At 42.0% G+C, this 23,961-nt stretch overlaps 1 protein-coding gene across 4 annotated transcripts in view; it reads right to left on the bottom strand.

The window, feature by feature from the left end:
* LOC133483989 (contactin-4-like) overlaps positions 1-23,961 on the bottom strand; it is a 266,693-nt gene that overhangs the window by 107,567 nt on the left and 135,165 nt on the right. For all 4 annotated transcript variants that reach the window (XM_061785986.1, XM_061785985.1, XM_061785983.1 and 1 more), the window contains exon 9: positions 6,462-6,601. In XM_061785986.1, coding sequence (XP_061641970.1) covers positions 6,462-6,601 — 140 coding nt within the window. The remainder of the gene's footprint in view (positions 1-6,461; positions 6,602-23,961) is intronic.

Here is a 23,961-nt window from a genome sequence, read left to right on the forward strand (position 1 = left end):
CTGGATAAACTGACTTAACATTTAACCACACTTTAAATATATGTATAGAATTATTATTTTTAAATGTATTATACTGATTATATTATCAAGGACATACAATATTCACTCTTCAGCATTTGTGTTGGACACCAAAAACAGATAAAAATCACATGCATGCAGGTATGCCAGAGTGAAAGGAGCCCTTTGAGACTCTTTTGTGATTAAGGGCTATGCAAATAAACTTGATTTAACCCTTGTGTGATCTTAACATTCTGTTTACTACCCTTGTCCTACGGGTCAAAAATGACCCGCCCTACCAATGCCCCAAAATAAAGGAGCTTAATTGAATTTTAAATCCAAAATCTATTTTGCATAATGAAACAACCTGTTATTTATCAATTCAACTCAATTGAATTCATTTTGTGTCGTTAATTTTTTTTTTGTTAAACAATAGAAAACAATAGATCACCAACTTTTTTTTTACCACAAACCAACTGTCATAACTGTTTTATTTTACACAGTAAAGGTTTATTATTGCACTGTTTATTATTAAACTTGCATATTCCACGCATAGCTGGATTTTGCATCACAGGCCACCCACATTTTGATGCCATATATTGCTGGCTTGGTTGGCATATACTGCTGGAAAGGACAGCGACCTGTTGATTTAAAAAAAAGAAAAGAGATTACAATCACTGAGTGTCACGGACAGCGACCTGTTGATTTAAAAAAAAGAAAAGAGATTACAATCACTGAGTGTGAGTGTCACGGAAAACTGCATAAATCAAGGATGTTACATCACAATAAAATAAAAAATATTTCAGGTAAATAACATTGCATATATGAAAATAAAAAAATACCTTTGAATTGAACCAACTACTGTGACTTCAGGCCCAGAGTTGTAGAGGTATGGGAGACGCTCAACTCACTTGTCCCAGACCTCTCTGATGACTGCCGTTTGTCCGTCACACGCCTTGCTGGTCTTGACTCACGGTTGTCAAATCTCAGCATTCTTGAAAAAGTGTAAAAGATTTTCAGCGGCATTGTGGCACGAAAAATTGCCCTTCCGCTCTCTGCATCCCAGAGAGAGAGCCTTGCCATGGGACCTATATACACCTGCTAATATCAAAAGCCCTATGTAGCCACACAGGTCAATCTCATCCATGTTTTTCCAGTTTTCTCCATATGTCTGGAAACCCTCCAAATTTGTATTCTCCATGATGATTTGTTTCAGTGGCTGGTGTGATGAACAGGAGAAAGGTGAATAAAATGTCCTGGACATGGACTGCTGTTCTTCCCTTGTTGCTGTCTGAATTTGATGATGACCGTGCAATTTTGATGTTCTTTGACAAAAATGTCTCTCCGTCAGCTTGAGGGATTTCCTCTTCTTCATCATCTGAAGATGCATCATCCTCTGGGTTGTATTCCTCCCCATCTTCCTCTTCAGATACCTCTTCATTCTCTTGTTCCTCTTGACCTCCTGAAAATATCTCATCCAGGACCTGTTGGACAGTGAAACGTCTACTCATGGCTTCAGCAAGGAGCCAACTCGGGATAGCTTTATATCATCTATACTGAATTTGTTTTTATGTTTGAGATTTTTTTGTTTTTTTTGTTTGGGCGCTTGTGTGATGTGAGGGTTAGTTGTGGATCAAGAGTGCATGTGCAGGTCAAACGTAAGTTCAATTCATACACCAATCCAGTTTCTTTGATTTGTGTGCGTGTGTGTGTGTGTATATTAGAGGGAGTTTTGTGTTTGGCCTTTGAACTTTTTTTCTGGTGTTTAATGTTTTTATAATTCACGGGTCAAAAATTACCCATAAGACAAGCTTTGTACCCTAGTGGTGTACAGCCCACATGGAAACATAAACAAAAACAAAGTATCATTTTTTCTAATGATGGGGTCTCTTTTGGAAAAGTCATAAAATTTCAAGTTGGAAAAAGATAATTTAAGGTATTTTTTCTACAGCTAAACACGGTAGAGGGTCATTCTTGACCCGCAAGACAACACAAGGGCTAACTTCTACAATCACTGCTGCACCTTTTGAGCTGGGGGGCTGGGAACGGTGCATCAGTGGTAGCCAGGAATCAGACTAGCATTTCTAAACAACTAGCTGCTATTTTAACATTTTGTATCCTAAAGGCTCTGGAAGTCGTGGGGCTGTCCTGGTTGACATGCCTCTGCAACATCGCATGGACATCGGGGACATTACCTCTGGATTGGCAGACTGGGGTGGTGGTCCCCCCTTTTTTTAAAGACGAGTGTGTATTCCAACAACATGGGAATCACACTCCTCAGCCTCCCTGGTGAAGTCTATTAGGGGGTGCTGGAGAGGAGCACCTGGAAGTTGAATCATAAGATTCAGGAGGAGCAGTGGTTTTCATCCAGGCCATGTAACAGTGGACCAGCTCTATACCCTTGACAGGATTCTGGAGATTTTATTGGAGTTTGTCCAACCAGTCTACATTTTGTGAACTTGGAGAAGACATTCGACCATGTCCCTCAGGGAGTCCTGTGGAGGGTGCTCCGGGAGTATGGGGTACCAGATCCCCTAATATGTGGTGTTCGGTCACTGTACAACCAGTGTGGGCCAAACTCTGTCCACATTACCGGCAAGTAGGTCGGACTTATTTCCAGTGAGGGTTAGACTCAGCCAAGACTGCGCTTTTCACTGATTTTGTTCATAACCTTCATGGACGAAATTTCTAGGTGCAGCCAAGGTGTTGAGGGGGTCTGGTTTGGTAGCCTCGGTATTGCATCTCTGCTTTTTGCAGATGATGTACTTTGTTGGCTTCATCAAGCCGTGATCTCCAACTCTCACTGGAGCGGAGTGTGGAGCGGCTGGGATATGAATCAGCACCGCCAAATCTGAGCACATGGTACTCATTATAGCAAAGGGTTGAAGTGCTCTCTCCAGGTCAGGGATGAGATCCTGCCCCAAGTGAAGGAATTCAAGTATCTTGAATTATAAACAAAGAATATCAGTTCAGATTAATGATTTCTACATAATCAGTCACTTGCAATCCTGTGGACTTTGTCTTTGATTTTTTTCTCACAGTTTTGTGCCCTTTAGCAAAAATAATAATAATGTGCGATGCACAAAATTTGCACAAATGTCAGCGCAAGTCCACAGTGTGCGATTACAGGTATACTGTAATACTGGAGAACGTTATTAAGGAACATGATTGAGTTGGATAAAACAGCGAAACCCTCAGTTAGTTTTGCCTCAGTATTTATAGGATCACAGAGAAATGGAAAAGCCATGTGTGCTTCCGGTGGGAGGAGACAAGTAGAAAGTCAGGGTTTAGCATAAAAAAACCTGCCAATGAACAAATTGGGTTAACAGAGTCTATTACCATGGTGACTGACTCGGAATTTCTCTTGCCTGTCTTTCTGAACCTGAAAATTCTGGGTTTTCCTCATCTCTTGGTTACCCTCCGCCTCCCATAACTTGCTTCCTGGAATACTGCCAGGAATATTAAGGCATACTGCTGTTAGTGGGGGTAGCATTATTGATCCATTCATCCATTGCCTCACTCTTGTTTGGGGTTACATATGAGCTGGAGCCTAACCCAGCTGGCTTTTGGTGTGAGACTGGCTGAAACCTGGACTGAAGCCTATCCTAGCTGACTTTTGGCTAGGGTTGGGAATCTCTGGCACGCGGCAGATTCGATACATATCTAGATACACAGGTAGCGATTCGATTCAAAAACGATATCTTTATGGGCGGAAGGATTCGATTCAGTATGGGAGCGATCCGATTCTCGATTCAATTCGGTGCAGAAAAAATGTCTTAACATTTGCATGAGTGCTAATCATAAAGAACCTTGACTTGACAACAAAATTGTATAAAATGGCATTTGTCTAACCTTATTTTCAAACATGTACAGTAAAAGACCACTTAAACCTGATCATTGGCACTTTAAAAAATACAAATTATCTATTATTTTATTTAAATATCAAATTATTTAAATAGACCACAACAATCCAACAATACATTTTGAAGATTTTCTCTCCGCAAACTGCACAAACAATATTTAAAGAGGGGTCTCGCACACCGTGCCATTCAAGCTAGGACCTACTCTCCATACGTGCACTGCTTTTTATTTAATTATTTAGCTTCTTGCTAAGTGCTGACTGACTTTTTGAACTTTTAAGTCGACGATTGTTGAGTCAGGTTAAGGACGTAACTGGCCATGTGTCCTCTCTGAAGTTCCTTTTTTGGGTCGCACAGTACCAACTCGAATGTATATGGGGGCAGCGAAGACTCAAGAAGAAGCATGAGTTTGCTGAGTTACAGCCCAAGGAAATTGCCGAGATGTACCTACATTTGCCATATTGTCTGCATGTTTACAAACTGCAGCAACTTGAGATAAAGTACGTAACAACTCCTGGGGGAACGCTACTTTGCTATCGCTGTGACCATGAAAGTAGCTTAACTATCCATCCATTCATTTTCTGCACAACTTATCCTCACAAGGGTTGCGGGTATGCTGGAGCCTATCCCAGCCAACTGCGGGCAGGAGGCGGGCTACACCCTGAACTGGTTGCCAGCCAATCATAGGGCACATGTAAACAAACGACCATCCACACCTACGGGCAATTTACTGATAACCTATCCATCCATCCATTTTCCGAGCCGCTTCTCCTCACTAGGGTCGCGGGCGTGCTGGAGCCTATCCCAGCCATCATTGGGCAGGAGGCGGGGTACACCCTGAACTGGTTGCCAGCCAATCACAGGGCACATAGAAACAAACAACCATCCACACCTACGGGCAATTTACTGATAAGCTATTTGATGTTGAAATAGTAATGCTATGGAGATATGTAGTTAAGCTAATAGTGTTGCTAGTATCCACCACGGCTGTGTTTGGTTGGAAACATAAGAGATGAAAATCATGAAGCCTCAAGCAACCGATTCCTAGTCTTGCGATATCTGGTCTGCAGCCCTTTACGAATGGATACCCGGTTGCATCGGTTTATCGTTCCCAACCCTACTTTTGGCGTGAGGCTGGCTGCAAGCTGAACTGCTAACCAGTCAATCGCAGGGTAAATATAGACATCAACTACTCACACTCACATTCACATCTATGTGCAACTTAAAGTCCTCAGTTAACCTAACAAGCATGTTTCTGGAATGCAGGAGGAAGCCGGAGTACCAGACTGTGAGGCAAATGTGCTAACCACATGCCCCACCACGGCATAAATACAAATACATTGACTGTACATTATACAGTTTATAAAATACTGTTTTTGATCTCAAACATTTATCAATGTTGTTAAATAACTATTATTATCATTATTAGTTGAGACTGGTGACCACCAGATTTAACTTATTAATCAATAAAACTGTGCTTCCTCGATAGAGGTATTTTGTGGTGAAGAAAAGCTGAGCCAAAAGCCAATGATTTCGACTTAAGGGTTGATCCAAGTTCCCAGCCTCACTTATGGTCATGGACTGTGGGTAGTAAGAATAATATCGCAGATGCAAGTGGATAGAATGAGTTTACTCCTCAGAGTGTCTCAGCTCTCCCTGAGAGATATGGTGGGAAGCTCGGTCGTCCGGGAGGGGATCAAAGTAGAGCCGCTGTTCCTCCACATCGAGAGGAGCCACATGAGATTGCTAACGCATAAAGCTACCCTATCTCCAGGATGCCTACTTGATGAGTGTTTCTATAGGGAGAAGCCCCAGGGAAGACCCAGGATTCACTGGAGAGACTACCTGTAGTTATCTTGCCTGGTCTGGGAATGCCTTTGGATTCCATCTGGAAGTGCTGGCCGAAGTGGCTGGGACAGAGGGATGTCTGGGCCTTTTTATTAGTCAGAGGCTTCACTGTACATGTTTTACCAGACTCTTGTTTATTCCAACAACATGTATTACAATCCAGAACTGATCAATATCCTCTGGTGCGTTTGTGACACTAGTTTGGCATAAAGAAGCAGTTATTTATTCATCAGGTTTATGCTGTACACGCATGCTCAGGAAATTTTACTTTTATGTAAAATGATTAAATCATTTGCTTTTTATAGCAAGTAGAACATCTTTACAAATAGTACCATCGTTGGGTGTAAAGATTGGATCATTTGAATGATTTTTAACACAACGCTAATGTTTCTCATCACTTTACGTCTTGCGTATCTAAGTAATATTAAATGCTAAATGTTTTTTTACAGTTTACAGTTGAGGCTGTAAGTAAGGGAAAACACTACAGTTCATTTGAGGCATATGTTGCTTTGGATAAATGGTTACGGTGGGAGCTGTGAAGTAATGAATAAAAATACATAATGCATGGAAATAGACAGTAAAGCCTGATCAAGCAACACAATGCTCGGCAAGCACACAGGATGACTTTACCCAACAGTACCCACGTTCTTTACCCAACAGCCCTGCTAGCGATATCTGTATCAAAGCTGCTGTTGTAAATCCAATCAAAACGGCATCCTCAATTCTACAGCGACACTGATGTCTCGTATGGCTCACCTCTGCAGGCTTCATGTTCTCTCCATTTTTCATCCACCTGTAGAAGGGTTTTGGCTTCCCTGTGGCTTTACATTCCCACACCAAGGAGTCATCAATGAGCTTCTGGACATCTTGAGGTTTCTCAATTAGATGAGGCAGTGCTGGAAATATTTAAGAAAAGAGTGAACTGGTAGTCACAGTAAAGCTTTTCAAGTAAAGAACTATACTCGAATGACAAGATGCAACAGCATGAGTTGGACTATAATTCTAAATGTTATTTTGGATGGAGGCAGCGTGGTGGATGACTGGTAAGCACATCTGCCGTACAGTTAAGAGGTCATAGGTTTGTATCCGGGTTCCAGCCTTCCTGTGTGTTTGCATGTTCTCCCAGTGCTTGCATGGGTTTTCAATGCGTCTGTGAATGGTTGTTTGCCTGTTTGTCTACAGGGTGATTAAAAAGTAACTTCCTATTTTAAAATACATATAATTTATTCATATGTTGTAATATTTTTCAAAATATTTTTTGTGTATATTCCATAATTAAAGGAGCAAGTCTATTCTATCAAACCAACGATTTTGAAAGAAGTTGAAGGGCGAATATGAGAAGTTATGTCTTCCATCCCTAAAGAGTTCCTTGTGAAATAAGTTAATGCGGTTCCCAGGCGGCTTGAGAAACTGGTGGCTAATGCTGGTGCCCATATTGAATTTTAAATAAAACTCAATGCAATACACTTTCTTCTCATGTTCGTTTCTTGTAAGTTACTTTTGAATCACCCGTTATATGTGCCATGTGATGGGCTGGTGACCAGTTCAGGATGTACCCTGCCTTTCATCAGAAGTCAGCTGGGATAGACTCCAGCACATTCGCAACCCTGATGAGGATAAGCCATATAGAAAATGTCAGGAAATTTTGAATGGATTTGATGTCATTTGCTTGATTCACTCATATAAATCCAGTATTCTGTCAAATCACATGGTAATACCAACGATTTACAGTCCATCAATTCCACCCAAAAGTGGTTTGGTTACTTTTTATCACTTGGTTTGAATGTTTCAACAGTCCAAATTTCCTAGCATGTTCTCCATAAGATGAAGTTCATTTACATTCATGTTCTGAGACTTTTCATGGGGTGACTGAAGTCATGTCCTTCCATCAGTCAATGTCCATGTGTTTGAGTATACACACACAGACACACACACACACACACACACACACACACAGTTAAAGTGCCCTCAATCTCACCCAACAAATGTAAATTTTACACCTCACAGAAAAGATTCTTGCTAAAAAGCCGGACTATGAATTAATTAATATAACAATCACAAAATATGTGAAATCAGTCTTCAAAATTGTCAAAAACTGAGACATTCTTTCAGCTTCCAGACACTGTGGGCGTGTCGCTGAATGCTCTAAAAATCCCATCTCCCTGGAGCTTTCAGCTGTCAATCAAAGATGTGCCTCCTTTCACGGCTCCGCGAAAGAGGGGAGAGAAGTGGCCGCTGTCTGCTGCACCTCGGTGGCCGCAGCCGGATGATTTCGTCACGGGGCTATTTTTTAGTCCTGCGTGAAAAAATCTGGAAAGTTGAGGAGGTGAAACAGAATTCCAACCTAAATCTCAACAATTCAGTACTATATTGTTCTTCTCTATTTATCTATTATTTATCTATTTATTTTATTATTTACAGTGTTCCCTCTCGATATAGCGGTTCATCTATTGGGGATTCTGTGCATTGCTGTTTTTTTTTTCATATTGTGCATAATTCGCCATATCATGGGATTTTGAGTGAATGCTTTTTGTGGTAAAATAAACACTTCCTGGCCTAAAACTTTAAAACTGTGAAAAAAAAAGAAAATAAGTTTTTATTATAACAGATTCTGTAATTCCTTGTGCATGCTCAGCCCCGCCCCCCACCACCCGTCCCCCTCCCCACAAAAACAATAAATAAAGTTAATCGAAACTGGATAGAGCACATGCTATATCAGCAGGCCTATAAGGAAAATGAAAATAATATTTCACATTGTGTAAATGTGTACCAGTACATAGGGGTTCTGAAAAAGGACTACTTTCATTCTAATATGATAGAGTATGTAAAGTCTAATCTTCCAAACACACATCACGGTAAATTGATTTTCGCCACTCACCAGCAAGAATCACGACGTCCTTGCAGGCCTATAGTGACATAAAATCCATGAAATCCCAAATATTGGGGATTTCGTTCTGATATTTTCAGATGGGGAAGGGGGCATAATGAGAGATTGATTGCAGTTTTGTGACAATTTGAGATGTTAAGCTTTTTCTGTATAGTGAGTGGCCTGTGGGGAGAAAAACGGCTTTCCTTCAGATATTTTCAAAGGTTGAAGTGGGCGGAGGTAGAGATGTCACATTTTGGTGACGACAGGTCTCAGAGAATATGATTTTGAAAAAGTTAATTGTGTACTGTCCCGACACGGGGCTAAAAAGAAACCCTAATAATAATACATCAGCGCATGCATACTACTTTGGGGATTTCACCTATTGCGGGGGTGGTTCTGAACCTAACCCCCGTGATAAAACGAGGGATTACTGTATATATATTTTAGAGCTTCATGCATATAACAACAACGTATATGCATGTGAGGTGCAGGTATTAGTATTTCCCACTTGGGGTCACCATCCTCACACTCTACACTGTAGTATCTGTGACATTGAATGTGTGTGTACCTTTAAAAGGCGTGCCTGGCCTGTTGAATGACGTGAAAGTAACTGAAGATGTACCGTTAACAGCTGGCTGTTAAGTGGCCAAAGCGTTAGCCACAGAGTGTGTAGAGTGATGGCGTCAGGTTCTCAGCAGTTCAACTAAGAATGTATTTGTGTTTACTGTATTTTGTTAGGCGGCACGGTGGCCGACTGGTTAGAGCGTCAGCCTCACAGTTCTGAGATGCGGGGTTCAATCCCCGTCCCTGCCTGTGTGGAGTTTGCATGTTCTCCCTGTGCCTGCGTGGGTTTCTCCGGGCACTCCGGTTTCCTCCCACATCCCAAAAACATGCATTAATTGGAGACTCTAAATTGCCCGGAGGCATGACTGTGAGTGCAAATGGTTGTTTGTTTCTATGTGCCCTGCGATTGGCTGGCAACCAGTTCAGGGTGTACCCCGCCTCCTGCCCGATGACAGCTGGGATAGGCTCCAGCACGCCCGCGACCCTAGTGAGGAGAAGCGGCTCAGAAAATGGATGTATTTTGTTACCGTTTGTTCAATAAAGCGATTGAAAGAGCACCAGCAGCTGCGTCCATCCTCCCTCTATCCTAACTACCTGTTATGATTACAATTTATTTTAACTAGAGGTGGTAGGCAATATTAAATTAGTTAACTATGTTTACTTTACCGTAGACGTGCAGTTGTGTAACTTAAGCTAGTTGTGCTTTGCAATAGGCACATTGTGAAATCATCCCAGACCGGACAGTCTCAGTTTTGTTATAGTCTTTCCTCTGGGCTAGCGCTTATTGTTATCTGAGTCTGCAGTAACAGTCAAGTGCGGATAAATAATCACAGCAAATTCAAACGATGTAACACATCCATGATATAAGTAAAATTTTTAAAAATCTGTCACATAGTAAACTTGCAAAAAGTGAACCGCAACATAGAGGGAAGACTTTAATTGGGATACTGTATGTTTGTAAAGACTTAATGCAAGGTATGTTTCCTGTGAAAAAAGGTCATTTTGTCAATTCTGAATGTATTTTTTATCGAAATAAGATGCTGCAACTTGAGTTGTTCCATAAATGCAGGTAGAAGAAAAATACACTAAAAAGAATAAAAATGAAAGAATGAAAATGCAGATTTTCCAAAGTCAATATTAGACCTAAATATAATATACCCGTATTTCCAAAAGTCACACAAGTATTTTTGTCATCTTTTACTACCTTATTAGAATTTATTACAACATACATATAGATGTGGTCTTGTCTTGCCTTGTGGTCACCTATCATGCCATCTCTATTTAATGTTAATGTTCAACCTCCATTTCCTAACATTAAAATTCATTGTTCATTGCTGTATGTTAAAAAATATCATATCCCTGAAGTTCTTTTTTATTGGTTCTTTTAGATCCATACTGTGCTGTATCACAAAAATAATGAAAAGAAGATAAATATATATTTTGGGGCTGTTTGTGCAATAAAACGTAAATTATAGTATAATTACAGGAGGAGAATTGCATTTTCCTGTGTCTTGTGGGCTTGTTAACAATTCAGAAAAAAGGGCACTCATGCGGGGAGATAAAGAAAGTGTGACAAAACTCTTTGTACATACTGGATGGTGTGTGGGTCAAGTTCTGATCACATGAGGCCAGTGGCAAGAAAAGACTAATGGCATACTGCACTTTTCCATTTCACAAACCTCACCGACTGTCACTCTTTAGGACTGACCTTTTGTAGATTTTCCGTAGCAGTCAAAACCCTGCTCTAATTGGCCTCTGCCTTTGCAGTATTTGTCTTTAAAAGATGCAGGGTGAGACAGAGAGACAGTCAATGACTTGTATTCATTGTGTTCCTGCACAATGAAATTCAGCACGCAGTCAATTTGTGATCAAGGATGCTTGTATGTGGGGGATTCAGTAATACAGAAGAAAGATAAAAAGAAATGGAGCTGCTGCCCAGATAGGGTGCTTGTAATATTTACTGAGTCATGCCTTAGTCCATGTCAAAATACGATATTTATTATATATAAAGTACTGTATAACTATTCAAAATTTCGACTCACTTTAGGACTCAGGCACATGGTTGACTGAGGTTAATGGAATTTAATTGGTACTGAAAATATGCTTATGGAATGTTGAACAGGAGAAGTTACATTTCACTATTAAAGAAATTAATCTCCAGTTTATCATTCAGCAACAGAGACGACAACCCATTGTTGAACATTTGGTGCAATGCATAGATTATTTTACACTTGAGACTGTGACTCCCACGATGCAAGTCTGGAAGCAATGAGCCTCAGCCCTGGAAAGATGAGTCCCTGCAATTTATCAACACCGAGTACAGATACCAGTAATCCTCTGATATATATATATATATATATATATCCATCCATCCATTTTCTTCTCCTCACTAGGGTTGCGGGCGTGCTGGAGCCTATCACAGCTATCTTCGGGCAGGAGGCGGGGTACACCCTGGACTGGTTGCCAGCCAATCGCAGGGCACATATAAACAAACAACCATTAGCACTCGCAGTCACACCTACGGGCAATTTAGAATCTCCAATTAATGCGTGTTTTTGGGATGTGGGAGGAAACCGGAGTGCCCGGAGAAAACCCACGCAGGCACGGGGAGAACATGCAAACTCCACACAGGCGGGGCCGGGGATTGAACCTCGTATATGTATATATATATGTATATATATATATACATATATATATATATATACATATATATATATATATATATATATACATATATATATATATATATACATATATATATATATATATATATATATATACATACATATATATATATATTTTTTTTTTTTTTGTTTTGTTTTTTTTTTGCTTGTATGTGCCCTGCGATTGGCTGGGAACCAGTTCAGGGTGTACCCTGCCTCCTGCCCGATGATAGCTGGGATAGGCTTCCGTGACCCTTGAAAGCAGCTTAGAAAATTGATGGATGGATGGACAATTAATACAGTATGCACTGCTTCATTATTTATGCTGCAATTCCGCGATCCTAGTGAGGAGAAGCGGCTCAGAAAATGGATGGATGGATGGATGGATATATATATATATATATCAAATATTACGGTACACGTACTCAGGCTCTATTTGCAAAAATTGCACTTAAACAAATATTAAACATTTGGCACGTAGGTATAGAGTCATTAACCAACTAAAGAGGCTAAAAGAATGCCTTTAAGCCTGCCAAATTTGAATGAATAAAAACAAAAAACCACCATGTGCAGTACGTACTCAAAAACATTTGAGCGTTGTCACTGTTTTTAAATCAGATTACATACAATCAGTTTGAACAGTAAATATCTCGTATTTGTAGTGTATTCAATTAAATATAGGTTGAACGTGATTTGCAAATCATTGTATTCTGTTTTTATTTACGATTAACAAAACGTCCCAACTTCATTGGAATTGCGGTTGTAAATCAATAAGGTCCGCGGACGCATCTAAGTCGCCAGTGATTTTTCACCGGCTCACTGTATTAATAAGACAATACCGCCAACGTTCAGTGCTCCAATCTCACACAGGTCGCTGAATCCTCTTCCACATATAGAACGTCATCATATGCGAGACTATTTGCGCTGCTTTTAAAGGAAATGAAAGAACCGGTTTCTATCGGAGAGGATTAAAGCCGGCTGTTGTGGCTGACGCCCACAGCAGCACAGACATCCCATTTTAAATGCACTGAGGGTACACTGGGTCACCTTCTTCTTTTCCTTTCGGCTTGTCTCGTTAGGGGTCGCCACAGCGTGTCATCCTTTTCCATGTAAGCCTATCTCCTGCATTCTCCTCTCTAACACCAAATGCCCTCATATCATCCATTACTACTGCCATCAACCTTCTCTTTGGTTTTCCTCGAGCTTTCCTGCCTGGCATCTCCATCCTCATCATCCTTCTACCAATATACTCCCTCTGTCCTCTGGACATGTCCAAACCATCAAAGTCTGCTCTCTCTAACTTTGTCTCAAAAACATCTAACCTTGGTTGTCCCTCTGATGAGCTTATTTCTAATCTTATCCAACCTTGTCACTCCTAGTGAGAACCTCAACATCTTCATTGCTCCGCTTCCTGTTGTCTCTTCAGTGCCACTCTCTCTAATCCGTACGTCATGGCTGGCCTCACCACTGTCTTTTAAACATTGCCCTTCATCCTAGCAGATACCTTTCTGTCACATAACACACCTGACACCTTCCTCCACCCACTCCAACCTCCTTGGATCAGTTTATTCACTTCCTAACCACACTCACCATTGCTCTGGACTGTTGACCCCAAGTATTTAAAGTCCTCCACCCTAGCTATCTCTTCTTCCTGTAGCCTCACTATTCCCCCTCCACCCCTCTCATGTATGCACATATATTCTGTTTTACTTTGGCTAGTCTTCATTCCTCTCCTTTCCAGTATATGCCTCCACCTTTCTAACTGATCCTCCACCTGCTCCTTGCGTTCACTGCAGATCACGTCATCTGTGAACATCATGGTCAATGGGTATTCCAGTCTAACCTCATCTGTCAGCCGATCCATCACCACAGCAAACACGAAGGGGCTCAGGGCTGAACCCTGATGCAATCCCACCTCCACCTTAAATTCCTCTGTCACACCTACAGTGTGCAGTACCACAGTTCCTCTCTAGGTACTCTGTCATAGGCTTTCTCTAGATCTACAAAGACACAATGTAGCTCCTTCTGACCTTATCTCTACTTTTCCATCAACACCCTTAAGGCATCAATGCATCTGTGGTACTCTAAACCATACTGTTGCTCGCAAATACTCACATCTGTCCTGAGTCTAGCCTCCACTACTCTTTTCCATAACTTCATTGTGTGGCTCATCAACTTTAATCCTCAATAGTTCCCACAGCTCTGCACATCACACTTGTTCTTAAAAATGGCCACTAGCAATGTTCCTTCTAAGCAATCGCGCACTGCTAACACATACTCAGTGCACAAGAAAATCTATGCTGTGCAAAAGAATAAAATTCAACAGAAACATAGTAAATAATGTCTGATTTTACATCTGATATAATCTAATTAATTCGACCAATAATATTGTTTTCTGTACCATTTTGCAATGTAACTCAGTGAGCGACAGGTGCCCAGCCAGTGATATGATATGGTTCACTTACGCTACGCAGCCAATCATAGCATTGACAATGCATGCATATGTGCCCTGCCCATACGCGCCGTGCAGGTTAGCGAGCTAACAACAGTGCGGTGGAGTTAAGAGACACAAACGCTAACTCCTTATCAAACGAATGGGCAGCGACACATCCACTCATCAAGCCAAAGTGAAAAAGAAATGCGGTTCTTTTAAGATGGAATGACTGTCGGAGTACATGGAAATAGAAGAACAAGCGATGAAACTGGGTGAGATTTTTTTCCTTTTCGAGTGAGAAAGGTGTACTCTGCAAAACATGCGGCGAAGCCAAAGTAGCAAGTGAGTTTTTGGAGGGAAAAATGTGGACTGAATGGAGGTTGGACTACCTCAAGCGTCATATTCAGCAGAAATGTCATTTGAAAGTTGTTGGAATTGTACAAAGACTCAAGATGGGACAGGGGATCGGTATATTATTGCGGGAGAGCGCAAAAGACAGAGAGAAAAAGAATGAGCTGTCAGACAAAGCAAAATCTGACCCCGAGCAAGGCAAAGTAATGCTCGGAAAACACAACGGAGTTGGGGCTTTGTTAAAGCGCCAAATACCATACCTAACTGAACAACATTGTGTGGCTCATAGAGAGGACTTGGGCATTGATGATGCCTGGAAAAATGTACCTTTGATGCGAGTTGTGGAAACTCTTCTTAGAACCGTGTATTCCAGTTTCTCTCAGTCCACTGTGAAGACGGGCAAAATGGAGGACCTAGCAAAGATTCTTGATGAAGAAGAACACTGTCATTCAGACCTCTGAACGAAGTGCGATGGCTGTCACGGCACCAAGCTGTCAATGCTGTCTTGAGGAACTACACTGTGCTTCAAGAATTCACAGATAACAGAGATCCAGTGGCAAAGTACTGCTACAAAAAGCTGAGTGATTCAAAGTTCAAGGTTACTGTCACTGCTCTGGGAGATGTTTTGGGTGAGCTGGCACAACTCTGCCTCACTTTACAAAGACGCAATCTGTGATGGAAGGACACTGCTTTGCTAGAGCAAAGATTGAGAAGTTGCATTCCCAATACTTGAGGGAGAAGGATGTACAGTGGAGTGACCGTGTAAAAGAGGCAACGGGGACCTCATCAACTGATTGTCTAAATACTGCTGAGATGACTCTTTTCTTTACTAAGCTCTGTGATCACATGGATGCCCGGTTTCCAGAGGATGAATTAAAGGAGTGGTCTGCATTTTACATTGAAGCATTCAGCTCAAAAATCAGTTTTGACTATGGATCAGCAGACATTGCCACACTGGCAAAGAAGTATGATGCCATTCTCCACCACCCACAGTCTATGGAGGCCATTAACAGTCAATATGTTGAATTCAAGTACATAATGAAGCAAAAACTTAAACAGGGGTCAATCAGCACATTCTCACATATGGTTGCTGCAGCACTTTGATGTGAGGAGCTAAAGGAGATCTCACAGCTTGTGGATATTTGTGCTACATTTCAAGCTTACAGTGCAGATTGTGAAAGAGGATTTATTTTAATGAATCATATCAAAACAGAATCCAGAAATCGTCTTGAAGTGGCACATTTGGACCAGGTGATACGCATAAAGTCAAAGCAAGAAGCAGAGGAAGTCATCGACCTGGACAAAGTGTACAAGCATTGGAGAAGCCACAAGGACAGACATGAACAATAAGGTAACATTTAAGTCAGATTTGTGCATATTATAGTGACATTTACTTAATTTACATTTTTAAAAAATAACAATTTAACATATTGTTAAATATGAGGGATGGGAATGACGACGCTGAAGCCCTCCCCCATAGTTTCAAAATATCCGAGAGCAAACCCTGATTGGTATTAGAAATGCTAAAAATAAACTGAGTAATTAGATATTTTACATACAGAGTTACAGGAATTTACACTGCATCACAAGCTACAGCACACGTCATTGTGCAAAATGTGAATATTTTAAGGTGTACAAAATGATATGTCTGAAAGGTGTATATGTGTCATTTATCCATCCATGCAAGACTGTCATTACACCTCATTTTTTAAAAGGAAATTAATGAATAAGCCACTTTGACTTCGGCAGCGTTTCCACCCACGGGCGCAGACTGCCCTTTTCTGTTAAAAACGCTGGCGACGAGTGTCTGTGAGATTACGACAACTCGGTCTAACCCACCACTCCCAGAGATATGCCATGCGCCACGCTGGATTTGCACTAGTCAGGTAAATAGAGCCGTTAAGTCAGTTTTTAAGGGCACACATTCAGGTCTGATTTATAGTCAGGTCGTCTCATTTCTGTGATGATGTTGATGGCTAGCTGAACATAAAGTATCTCATTCTATTACTTCTGTGATGATGGACAACTATGAAACTCTTGTATTATTTTGGTGTTGATGGACTGTTATGACATTTTGTGGTTTAATGTATTATTATTTATTATATTATATATTATATTTATTTTATATATACTTGACAATGGACTGACATGGATAACATGGGTTCGCTTGCCTGACCATTAGAGGTTGAACCCTGTTCCGGTGAAGTGGTGACACCCTATTCCACCTCGTGGACGCTCGCATTATATGTGCTTACTGTAACTGTTTACTCTTTTTTAGTTAGTGGCTGCTTCATAATGGTTTGGGCCATACTTCACCATGTGCTTAAGTCAGAAAAGGGCTGTCTAGATTTTACCGTAAACTTAAGTCTGTCATTTAAGCACCTCCATGCCAGACATGCACTCTGGGTGGAGCAACCCTAAAATGTGGGCGTTCCCTGTGTAGCGGACACGCAATCAGCAAGATGGCACCAGCAACCCCTAACCTCTGATAATTCGGCATTCCTGCCTACTGCCCCGCTGAGCCAGATGATCACAAGAAGCCTAGTTTACCCGGTCCTGAAACTAATTCACAGCTCCCCTAGAAATCTGGGCTTCCAGTCATCAAAGACAACAAAAGTTTGGTAGACCCGCTGTTCAAAGCAACTCAAGATAAAGTTCAAAGAACCATTTGCTCCTTTGAATGCATGCAAGGCTCTGCCAAGCGCTCGATCTGGGATTTGATTGACTGGAATTCAATTGATGGAACACAAGCGACACCCCGTGGTGGTGGAGAGTTACTGCAAGCCACAGATTTCTCCGAATGTAAATGTCTGATATTTTAGAAACTTCGCGTGAATGCCCCCAGTATAAATCGGGTACACCCGGAACTGGTTGCCAGCCAATCGCAGGGCACACATAAACAAACAAACATTCACACCTACGGGCAATTTAGAGACTTCAATTAACCTACCATGCATGTTTATGGGATGTGGGAGGAAACCAGAGTGCCTGACGAAAACCCACGCAGGCACGTGGAGAACAACTCCACATAGGTGGGGCCGGGGATTGAAACCCGGTCCTCAGAACTGTGAGGCAGACGCTCTAACCAGTCAACCACCGTGCCTACTACTAATCACCACAAGATAATTATTGCTCTTACAATTAATACAGTGCAATTGGCTGGCAATCAGTTCAGGGTGTACCCCGCCTCCTGCCCGATGATAGCTGGGATAGGCTCCAGTACTTCCGTGACCCTTGTAAGCGGCTTGGAAAATGGATGGATGGATGGACAATGAATACAGTATGCACTGCTTCATTATTTATGCTGCAATTCCTCAATTATATTGTTCTTTTTGACTAGTGTCCATGTCACTGTCACTGTATCTCAATTCAATTGGTCGAGGCAGACAGCTGGTTTTGGGTCTGTTCGAGATTTCTTCTCAGGGAGTTTTTCTTGCCTCCTTTGCCTAGTGCTGGCTCACAAAGGGTTCAGTTGGTCTCTTAATGTGTGAGGAGTACAGTTCTAGACCTAACCCATTTGTAAAGTGCATTGTAATAACTTTTGTTGGGAACTGGGGCTATATCCATTTTGTCAATATATCTATCAAGTTACCCAAAACTTCTTGAAAGAAGTCATGAAAATTTAGAAAAATTGCTATAAATATTGGCAAATGGTGCCCACTGTTTGTGACAACATGAATGATTGTGAATGTTTTAATCATTCACAGATTAGTATTACTTTCATTTATTTTAGTCTCAGAGCCAGACTCTCCCACTTTTGCAGCTCACTTGGATGTACAAGATATACCTTATCGATTCCCCCATTGGCTCACACTGCTGACAAGTGTCTCAAAAGCTTAATTCAAAGCAGGCGCAAAATAAGATTACTGATTTTTATCACCTGGCTACAGACTTTATGAGAGGGAGGGAGAGAGACAGAGAGAGAGACAAAAGGCATCAAAATGAAAAAGGACCAGCAGCTCACTATGACCAGTCTTTGTGGATCATTGTGTGCTCCTGGGTTGTTAAAAGGGAAAAAGACCAAGAATTTCCAGAAAAGTTGTGAACAATGGCAAATTGCTTAATACCCCAAATAAGTTCTTTCTGACAGCTGACACAGTTTGACTTGAGGGTTGAAAATAAGAAAGAAAGATAGGAAGAAAATCCTGGTTTGGTTAAAGTGTACAACCTGTGCCTTGGTAACCTGAAGATGGTAAAACAATATTCAGGTGAGGATATTTTGTGTTCTATTGAATATTCAGGTTTTTTTTAAATAACAAAGAAACATGACATACTCGCTCTTTTAAAATTGATGCAAATGATAAAACCGGTCCGGTACTTCAGTAGTGTATGGAAAAAAAAAAAAAAGAGCCAGATCAGCCTGGAACCTGATGTAGGATGGAAATCCACTCCTCAAGCAGGAGTCGTCACAAGTCAGCCAACGTGGTCATGTTGGTCACTTGGGCACAAACAGACTGCCCAAGATAAGTTGGATTAAGGTCTAGCTATTGTTGGCACCTACATTCTTTATTCTCTGATATGTGCGAGGTAGACTGTGATAAACACCGCTCTGTGGGGCAAATAGGGTGATATTGGATTGCCAATGGTTTTCAGAATTTCATCACCAACCGTTAATTTATATCAGCCATTCGTAGTTGGGACGCCGAAATCAATATCAGGGCAATCCCCCCCACAAGTCCCTCAACCGTTGAATGTTGGTAACATGAGAACAGAAGTCAGCGTTTTCACACACTGCTCTCCAGTATTGTACCTGAACGAGTTCAATGAACGAAAATTCATAAACTAGTTCATATTTTGGGTGAACATGAACTGAACTTAGTACATTTCTGCCTGAACAACATTATTGAGAACGCACCTCTGGCATCTATGAACAGGTTTTGAGCAACAGTTTTTTTTTTCATTCAAAAGTGCCAGGTTTTGTAGAGACTTCCAAGACAAAACCCTGTCATGGGTGTGTGTTATGGTTGTTGTCTTCCCCCTGTCTCCTGAGAGCATCTTCCCCACCCGTGCCTCGTTTAGCCTAATTGCCACATGCATTTAACCTCGTGTCTCATTCTGTCTGGACGCCAGTTTGTTGTACCTTGTTGTCATGTTCCAGCATTCCTTGTTTCCACCTCACCGACTCATAGTAAGCCTAGACCCTGTTCTGATTATTGACCTTGCCTTTTTGCCTCACGTTTTTTGGATACTGTTGCCTTTACGGATTGCCTGCCTGTGTACTGACCTCTGCCCGTTTATTAAACCTCTCTTTTTGAAACAGTCCATTTGAATTGGAGTTGTGCATTTTGGGTCCTGTCCTTTGTTCCGTTCATGACAGAACGAACTGACCATAAAATGCACCCAGCAGACTCAAACCCGGTTCGCAAAGCCCTTCAAGCGGAGGGTCAACGCATCTCAAAAGCAGGATGAGCAGCTTGCTGCCCTCCACCTTCATCTAAAGGAACTGTCAGAGCATCAGGACACTATGATGAGACAGGTGGGCTCACAGTTTGAAGTTCTAATGAATATGGTTCAGAAGAAGGAACCAGCTGGCACAGCACCTGATGCCACCACTGTACCAACGTTTCCATGTGAATCAGTCACCATGCCGCCACCTCCGCTGCTGTCTGCCCACAGGTCTCTTAACCGGAGAGGTTCTCTGGAGATTCTGGGAATATTAAGCCATCACTCAAAACGAACTCCTACCAACCGACTTGGGGACACTCATCACTCTCGCCATAAGGATCGACAAAAGGCTTTTGGATCGCGAGCTGGACGGAGATCGGCGAAAGGATGTGTCACCGCGCACCTGGAGGACGAGCCTTGGTGACCAGCCAAACCAAGGCAGATCACCTGTTGCCAGTCTCAATCCTCAGGCTAGCGTCACCACGGATGAACCCATGCAACTGGGCAGGGCGGTGCTTCTACTGCGTGCAGTTGGGTCATTCCGTGAGCAACTGTCACATCAAAGTTGCCAGTGACAGTAACAAGGGCACGGCAGAGGTGAGTCTACATATAATTAAGGAAGACTCTACCCAGGTCCTTCCTAAAGTGACACTGTGCTCTCCAGATCAAGAGATTCATAAGTCCTTATTGACTCTGGTTCTGACGCACATTTACTCAACTCCCTTCTCGTTAGACGAATGCATATTAGAACATATTAGAAGTAACACGCCACCGCAACGCTTATGTTGCAGATGGCAGTTTTATGGGCCAGATCACTCACCGCGCCCAAACACTCACATTAACATTTTCTGATTCTCACTCGGAATGCATTAGTTTTCATGTTTTTATTTTAGGGAACCCTTGGTTGAAATTACATAACCCCCACATTGACTGTTCCTCTGGGGATGTTATGTCATGGGGCAGCAATTGCGCCCAGAACTGTTTCAAGCCTCCATGTAATGTTCAGGGATATGTTTCACATGAAATTCCTGGGGATCCTGTTACCAAAGCCAAATCCCTTCCACCCCACAGACCTTATGACTGTGCAGTTGACTTGCTGCCTGGAACCACACCTCCACGAGGGAGGTTGTTCTATCTTTCAGGGCCGGAACACAAGGCCATGAAGGAGTATGTGGAAGAATCACGGGCAGCCGGGATCATTCGCCCATCTTCATCCTCTGCGGGAGCAGGATTTTTCTTTGTGGAGAAAAAGGACAAGACCCTGCGACCCTGTATCGATTACTGTGGTCGAAATAACTGTGAAAAACAGGTACCCTCTTCCTCTCATCTCACTGCCTTTGAGTTCCTGGAGGGAGCCAAGGTTTTCACTAAACTAGATTTAAGAAATGAGTATCATCTCGTCAGGAATAGGGAGGGGGATGAATGGAAAACAGCATTCAACACACCAATGGGACATTATTAGTATTTGGTAATGTCTTTTGGACTCACTAACGCTCCAGCTGTTTTCCAAAACTTTGTCAATGATGTCTTGCGTGACATGTTGAATGTGTATATTTGGGTGATATTTTTATTTTCTCCCCGTATGAGGAGACTCACATTATTCATGTCCGCTCTGTGTTGCAGCAGTTACTGCATAATTAACTTTATGTCAAGGCTGAGAAATGTGAGTTCCACAAGGCTTCCGTTTCTTTTCTGGGTTTTGTGCTGGCTCAAGGTGAAGTCAAAACAGACCCTTGCAAAGTTGATGCCGTGACTAATTGGCCCACTCCCACGTCACACAAGGATGTACAAAGGTTCTTAGGGTTCGCAAATTTCTACAGAAAGTTCCTTAGAAATTTCAGTTCAATTGCCTCGGCTTTGCATGATCTTACCTCGCCACACAGACCCTTTGTGTGGAACCCGCATTGTCAGTCAGCTTTGCAGGAACTAAAATTGAGCTTTACCTCTTCCCGTACTCACTTTGCCAGATCCCAAACAGCAGTTTGTTGTGGATGTTAATGCGTCTGATGCCGGAATAGGAGCAGTGCTCTCCCAGAATGTCTCAAGGATGGTAAGTTACATCCTTGTGCTTATCTCTCTAAAAAACTGACTCCAGCCGAGAGACATTATGACATAGTTGACCGTGAACTGCTGGCTGTCAAGATGGTTTTGGTGGAGTGGAGGCACTAGCGAGAAGGGGCTCACTCTGTTTTTAGTATGGACAGATCACAAGAACCTTGAGTATCTTAAGTCTGCTACAAGATTAAATGCTAGGCAGGCTAGATGGGCTCTATTCTTCACAAGCTTTAATTTCACGTTATCCTACCGACCTGGTTCTAAAACTGTTAAGCCAGATGCTTTATCGCGTATTTTCTGCGAAGAGAATTCTTTGTCTGACCCTAAAACCATTTTGCCCAAGTTATATTTTATTTCTGCTTTTGTTTGGGACATTGAAACTGTGGTAAAAGAGTATCTGAAAAACAATCTTAGCCCTGAAGATCAGCATAGTGTTCTACCCGTCAAGTCCACACTAACCCAATCATCCCACTTCTGTAGGCAGAATCTGGACTCCTTACTGAACATAAAATTTCTCCACATGCTCAAATTCCAGCAAAAGTGTTCCAGGGCAAAATGCAGTCATGTCAGACCGAGATTCGCTGTGTGCTGTCTGTTCTGTGCTTGTGTATGGGAAGACAGCCATGTGCCATTTCGAAGACAGGCCGTGGTTCAGAAAGGGTGAGGTTTTTTTTTTAATTCCATCCATCCATTTTCTTCCGCTTATCCGAGGTCGGGTTGCGGGGGCAGTAGTTTCAGCAGGGAAGCCCAGACTTCCCTCTCCACAGCCATTTCCTCCAGATCCCGAGGCATTCCCAGGCAAGCCGAGAGACGTAGTCTCTCCAGCGTGTCCTGGGGCGTCCCCGGAACACCACACCAGGGAGGCGTCCGTGAGGCATCCTAAACAGATGCCCAAGCCACCTCATCTGACTCCTCTCAATGCGGAGGAGCAGCAGCTCTACTCTGAGCCCCTCACGGATGACCGAGCTTCTCCCCCTATCTCTCAGGGAGAGCCCGACACCCTGCGGAGGAAACTCATTTCCTCATTTTTTTTTTTATATTTTTTTTTATTTTTTAGGTGTCATTTCTTCACTGGCATCCCCTATTTTACTGGAACTTGGACTTCAGTTTGGATTGTACTGTATTTGGGCTCACGCCCAATAATGTAATCTATTAATTTTATGGAACACCAGCTTGAAGTTGGCTTATTGCACAGGCCTTATTGAGATCACACAAATGTGGCATATTGATTCTCGCAGGAGACACCAAATTGCCACTTTAACAGGGCCCATGCTTACAGTATCTGGGGGTACTGGAAACTCAAATATTCAACAATAAAGCACAATAATGGTTGCTGTATGGCATGACACATTAATTTGTGCTGCTCATCACACAAATGCATCTTCCTTAAAAAGGGTACCTTGTACACAATGTATTGGAAAGAGGTATGTTTAAAACAGAAAAATCAATACAACACAAATTTGCATATCAAAAGAAAAAAACGTTTCTCTATTGTTATTGTATTTTTTGGTACTCACAAAGTAGCTGAACTCAGTAGGGGAGAGGGTTCAACTATCGCACTATTCACAACAATGAGTGGGTCCATTGACCTCTTTCCTGTCATTCCAGATGCTTTGGGGAAGATTATGTCCCTGACATGTGCCACTGGTCTATGTATGGTGCGTTTAATAGCTTTGATTTCCATTGAACTTGGAAGAATGTCAATCATGATGCCATCTGGTGGAACCCAATAGCTCACCATCAAGGTCGTAGGCAAGGGCTCAGCTTCATCCGCATAACTCCTTTTAATCTGGATCAAAATATTAGAGGCATCATGACTGACAGTCTTTTAATCATTTTGATGTGCTGTTAAAACGAAGCGCTCTTCTCATGTAAGCCACGCGAGACATATACTGTAAGTGTCTACTGTTGCTGCTGCTTAGTTGATGCAGGTCT

This window comes from Phyllopteryx taeniolatus, chromosome 9, assembly GCF_024500385.1.
Source record: "Phyllopteryx taeniolatus isolate TA_2022b chromosome 9, UOR_Ptae_1.2, whole genome shotgun sequence".
Taxonomy (NCBI): Eukaryota; Metazoa; Chordata; class Actinopteri; order Syngnathiformes; family Syngnathidae; genus Phyllopteryx; species Phyllopteryx taeniolatus.